Genomic DNA, 6,000 nt, shown 5'->3' with positions numbered 1-6,000 from the left:
ATCATCTACCTTACAGAAATAAAAATGCCAACTTATCAAAAGCTCCTAGAAACATAAATTACCAAAACTGACTTAAGAAACAGAAAATCTGAAGAGATCTGCAACAAGAGACTTCATCAGTGATAGAAAAAACCTCCCCAAAAGAAAAGGATGGCTTTACTGGTGAATTGTCCCAAACCCTGAAAGAAGAATTAACACCAATCCTTCTCAAACTCTTCCAGAAAATACCAGAGAAGGGAACACTCCCAAACTCGTTCTATGAACCCAGCATTACCCTGATACCAAAGCCAGACGGAGGCTCCATAAGAGAATTACAGACTAATAACCTTTATGGACACTGATGCAAAAATCCGCAACAAAATACTAGGAAATGGAATCCAACCTCAGAGTAAAAGGATTTCTCACCATGGCCAGGTGGGATTTGTCCCAGCACTGCAAGGGTGATTCAACATCTAGTATCGGGCTTCCCTGGTGGCACAGTGGTTAAGAATCCGCCTGCCAATGCAGGGGATGCGGGTTCGAGCCCTGGCCTGGAAAGATCCCACATGCCGTGGAGCAACTAAGCCTGTGCGCCACAACTACTGAGCCTGCGCTCTAGAGCCCGCGAGCCACAACTACTGAGCCCACATGCCACAACTACTGAAGCCCACGCGCCTAGAGCCCATGCTCTGCAACAAAGAGTAGCCCCCGCTCACCACAACCAGAGAAAAGCCCGCGTGCAGCAACAAAGACCGAACGCAGCCAAAAATAAGTAAAATAAAATAAATTTTTTAAAAAATCTAGTATCAATTGTTGTAATATACAACTTTAATAGACAAAGGAGAAAAAACACAGGTTCATCTCAACTAATGCAAAAAAGTATTTGACAAAATTCAACACCATTTCACAATCAAAACACACAGCAAACTAAGACTAGAAGGGAACTTCCTCAGCATGACAAAGGACATTGCTGAAAACCCACAGATGACATCATACTCACGGGCGAAAGATGAAAACGTTCCCCTGAGATCAGAAACAAGACAAGGACGCCCACTTCCACCCCTGCTACTCCATACTGTACTGGATGTGCTAGCCAGAGCAATCAGGCAAGAAAAAAGAAAAGATATTCAAATTGGAAAAGCAGAAGTAAAGCTCTCTCTATCACAGACAACATGATCCTATATATGAAAAGTCCCAAGGATACGCAAAATAAGTACTAGAGCTAATAAATTAATCCAGCAAAGTTTCAAGAGAAAAGATCACCACACAAAGGCAGTTGTGTTCCTCTACACCAGCAATGACAATCCGAAAAGGAAACTGGGAAACTGTGTAAATACCTAATATCTACAAATACACAGCAGCATCCCAAAGAATAAAATACCTCAGAATAAAGTTAAACAAGGAAACCGAAAAGTAGGAACATCAAAAACTAGTAAAAATTACAAAACACTGCTGAAAGAAAGACAAATAAAAGGAAAGACACTGTGTTCATGGACTGGAAGCCTTAATATTGTTAAATAGCAAAACTACCTAAAGCAATCTACAGATTCAGTGCAATCCCTATCAAAATTCCAATGGCCTTTGCTTTTTTAAAAAGCCAGTCCTTAAATTCTTCAATTTCATGATGTTCAAAGAGAGTAAGTACAACCCCCACAGCTGTGTTGTCACTTTAATATACAGACAATATTCCAAAGTTCAAAAATATCTATCTTAGCGGAAGTTACTGGTCATTAGTTAATAAACAGCACTTCAAAAATTCTTGCAAGTTGATGGAATAATTTTTATTTTAGAAAGTGTTTAAAGTTCACATCTTTACTCTTTCCCCACGATTTTATTTTGTCGATTAGAAGCTATGTGTAGGCGTCCCGTCCTAAGGGAACCTGGAATGTTCTGTTTTTTTTTTTCTTTAAATGTTTCAGCCACGCTGCGCAGCAGGCTGGCGGTCTCAGTCCCCCGACCAGGGATCGAACCTGCGCCCCGTGCAGTGGAAGCGCGGAATCTTCACCACTGGACCGCTGGGGAAGTCCCCATGAACGTTTTTTATTAATGCCATCATGCATTCAACCTGTATCTATCAGAATAAGTTTGTCAAGTAATAGAATGAAATAATTATAAGATGAAATGTTTGCTTGTGAAACTGCATAAAAGCTATATACTACTTCAGGAAAAAAAACTTTTAATGTTCCTTAGTCTTAAGATTTACTATTTCCTAAAATCATACAAGAGTTTCTAACTAGAAATGTTTGAAAAAACAGTAACAAAAAGCTCAAAGCCAACCTGAAATCGGCTCCAGGTGGGGACGACTGGGGTGGGGACAGAGGCTCTCTGAGTGGAGAGGAAGCTGTTTCTGTAACTTGATCTGGCCGCTCTAGGATGCATGTTTTATCTCCAAATAAGGGTTCATTTCAAACAGGGATTTCTTTTATTTTCCTAGAACTGGAATGCTTAGTGCTATCCGTACTTTCATACTTGGAATTTCTGAAGCTTTCCTGAGTCTGGGATGCAAAGCTCTTTCGTCCACCTTCCCGTTGTGATCACAGTAGCAAAAGTGAGTGCTAAGACCAAGGTTTTTCTCTCTCCTAAATACTTTCTCTTCTAGAGAACAGTTCTATCGTAAAATGTCAAAACTAGAAGAGAAAAATGTGAAAGGAAAAAACCTACAAAAATATCCTAAAACGTCAAGTACAATCATTTCTAAATATAATAAGCCATAATCATAGCCTGACCTGTTCTTATTCCTGTGCTGCTAATATGACTCTCACAAAGTCTCCGGGACAAAGTCTTCTGGGTGTGACTTCCACGGCGCCGTGAGGCACGGTCGCAGAACACTCAGGTGCACAATGAACCACCACAGCTCTCGGTCCCCTCAGAGCACTCGCGGTCTGCTACGGTCTTGGTTCGGTGCTTGCACGAGCCTGCCCTTCTACATCCATTCTGACTCTGACCTAACCTTTGATTACGGCCTAGCCATTCACCCACGCCAGCATTCACTTCTTCATCACAACCTTGATTAAACTCGCCACACAACTCCGGTGCTTAGGGACGATGAGCCCACTGATTGCTTGGATCAAAGTTTAGGACACTCTCTCCACACGCGTGCCCTTTCTCTGCTGACTCCCCGGGACCTCACATCCAGGGCTCCCACCCTTCCCAAGTTCTGCCGAGGATGTTGGGGTCTGTTGCCTGGTCAATCAAGCACTTCACCTGGGCCTCTTCTGAAAGTCCACTGCCTGGCCCCTGGGCACGAATGTTGTGATCTCTGCTTCCTTGAGCTACAGCGATGTAATGCTCAAAGGCAGGCGCCTTCTCGTGGCCCAGAAGTAACTCATCACTGGAAAAAAGATTAAACAAACATGAAGACACAAACCACGCATTATTTTTCCTGTCCAAACCAGACATTCCCTCTCACCACGCAGAATATTTTCTGTTGCTCATAACCTTAAAGCCAAGAGATTCGATCTGCAGGAAAACAGAACATGATGGAGGCTGGGCACGCCTGTCCTCACGTGTTTGTGTGGACTCACTTTTACTTCGCTTGGGTCAGTACCCGGAATGGAACGTGGGGCCCTACGGTACCCCCCCACGTCTAACTCTTTGAGGAACTGCCGCACCTCCCCAGAGTGGCTGCACCATTTCACCTTCCCAGCAGAAGCACCCGAGGGCTCCGACTTCTCCAGCCCTCACCAACAACTCGCTATATTCCATTTTTTGATTCCAACAATCCTAGTGGGTGTGAAGTGGAATCCACTTCCCTTTATCTGATGACTAATGATGGTCAGCATCTTTCCACGTGCTTATTGGCCATTTGTGTATCTTCTTTAGAGCAATGTCTGTTCAGGTACTTTGGTCATTTTTTAATTGGGTGGTCTTTTTATTATTCAGCTATTAGAGTCTTTTATGTATTCTATACACAAGTCCCTTAACAGCTGTATGACTTTCAAATGTTTTCTCCCATTCTGTATTTTTATTTTCCTGAGGGTAAGCACAAAAGTTTTCAATTTTGATGAATTTATCTGTTTTTTCCTTTTCTTGTTTGTGCTTCTACTGTTATACTTAAGCGTGCCAAATGTCACTGCCAAATCCCAGGTCCTGAAGACTTACCCCTGTGTTTCTTCCTGCGTGTTCTACAGCTTTAGCTCTTGCGGTTGGGTCTTTGATCCACTTTGAATTAACTTTGTATGTGGTGGGCGGTGGACGCTCCACCCTCATTCCTCTGCCACTTGTTGGAAAGACCACCGAATGGTCTTGGCACCTTTGTCAGAAAACAACTGACCACAGACAGCCTTTTACTGTTAATTAATGGGAAAGTCCAACTTTTTTTCCTTCTTGTGAATCATTTCTACACATTCCTGTTTGTTTTAGACCTCAACCAGAAAAACGCGAAAGCGAAGTTAAAGGTGACCCCATCTGCACACTGGTTAGTGAGCCGCCACTGTGCTCTCCGCCCCTCGGGGCTATGCCACCCAGGTCCCATCTGTCCTGAAAAAGGGCAAGAGCAAGTTTAAAACCTAAACCTCCTCGTGCAGGTAAAGATAGTCACGCAACAGTGTAGGAATGCGGTGCAGGGGCCCCAGGCAGCCTGGGAGGGGCTCCAGAGTTAGGACCTCGCAGGGCGGTGGAGAGGCCGGCCTCCTCAGGCCGTGGCCCTCCATCTGTCAGTGCCGACACCACAGGCCGAGGATAAACATATGGTGTTCAGTGATTCTTCCGAAACGCCAGCGTGTTGGCGTGTGCTTGTTTCTTCCACAAATAACGTCTTACCAGGTAATAACTGCTGGATTGGCACCTGCTAACTTTCTCTTAGCGTGATGTATCTTCTGCCGGGGATACCAGTTTTTTTCAGTTACATTTACTTCTTGAATCCATGATCCTCCTTTTCTTAGCATTTTCTGTTCAAAATTCTAAAGGAAAGGAACATGATTTTTTTTTCTCTGCTTAACAGTATACATGATCACATTCACACAGATTCAACAAGTAATGATCTTAAACAGAATCTCTAACTGGGGAGGGCGCCGCAGCTTTTTATGCAAACTCTCACGGCAGCACAAATAACAGTGACCACGACCGTGAGGGTCTTACCCTTAGGCTTAACGCATCCCTCCCTGTGGAGGGTACCATTGCTATGCTCCCTTTTGGGGGGCAGTATCGTGAAGAACCCTTGAGATTTAAGAAAGCACTATCTGTCTTTATGATCAAGGAAGACCTTGTGTGGAACGGATTTTAAACTAAAACTTGTCTCAGAGAAACCAAACCCACTATCACCAAAGGGTTAAAAATACTCTCAAGTCAGTTTCCTACAAATAAAAGGAACGTCTCATCTGATTTTCAAGCCAAGCCAAATGATCCCAAATGTTCATTCTGAGAAAGTGCTGTACAAAACAGTAAGTATTTTAGTAAACACAACATGACACATTCCCACCAGCTAACAGGAGATGCGGGTCAATCACAGGCATGCTGTAACAAAGGCACAAAGTGCGAAGAGACCACCGCACCTTCCAGTCGAAGGACGGCTCCTTCACAAACACGTCCATGGCGGTGGTGAGCAGGTCTGGGCGTGAGCGGAAAGCCCTCAGCGCACACACCATGGTGCTGCCCACGAGCCCCGTTTCTTTCAGTGGTAGCATCAGCGTGATAAACTGGCGAGTCAGACGGAAAGGCATCAGCTCAGGGACCGGCAGAAACTACAGAGAAAAGGACGTGTGAGAAGCAGTGGGCGCGAGGGAGGGCCCTTCCATGGCTGTCGCTCACGCGTGGGGAGCACACCAGCTCCTGCCACACAGACGTGAAGCCACTGTGCCCAGGAGCAGTGACACAGCCACGGAGACGGAGACTCGGAGCTTGATGTCAGGGAGGGTGTGCTTCACAGCCCCGCGGGATGTTTTCATGACGGGGCTTCATAGAACCTCCGACCTTTTTACAGGAACACGTTTCTCTTAGCTCTGATTACCTAATTAATCTATCAGCACACCTTCCACAACCTGTCTGCACAAGGCTGAAACAGAGCTGAGATTTTCCCTCTCC

The 6,000-nt window shown here is 44.8% G+C and overlaps 1 protein-coding gene across 8 annotated transcripts in view; it reads right to left on the bottom strand.

Annotated features, from left to right (window-relative positions):
* Window positions 1-1,735: 1,735 nt before the first annotated feature.
* PRKDC (protein kinase, DNA-activated, catalytic subunit) overlaps window positions 1,736-6,000 on the bottom strand; it is a 152,211-nt gene continuing 147,946 nt past the window's right edge. For 7 of the 8 annotated variants that reach the window (XM_059902215.1, XM_059902221.1, XM_059902219.1 and 4 more), the window contains 3 exons: window positions 5,472-5,660; window positions 4,741-4,880; window positions 1,736-3,310 (listed from right to left, as the gene is read on the bottom strand). In XM_059902215.1, coding sequence (XP_059758198.1) covers window positions 3,106-3,310; window positions 4,741-4,880; window positions 5,472-5,660 — 534 coding nt within the window. In that variant the 3' untranslated portion in view covers window positions 1,736-3,105. The remainder of the gene's footprint in view (window positions 3,311-4,740; window positions 4,881-5,471; window positions 5,661-6,000) is intronic. The other variant, XM_059902220.1, reaches the window with a different exon arrangement.

This window comes from Balaenoptera ricei, chromosome 17 (genome assembly GCF_028023285.1).
Source record: "Balaenoptera ricei isolate mBalRic1 chromosome 17, mBalRic1.hap2, whole genome shotgun sequence".
In the NCBI taxonomy this organism is placed as follows: Eukaryota; Metazoa; Chordata; class Mammalia; order Artiodactyla; family Balaenopteridae; genus Balaenoptera; species Balaenoptera ricei.
Note: the sequence above shows the minus strand (reverse complement) of the source record. Positions and strands in the feature narration are given on the sequence as shown.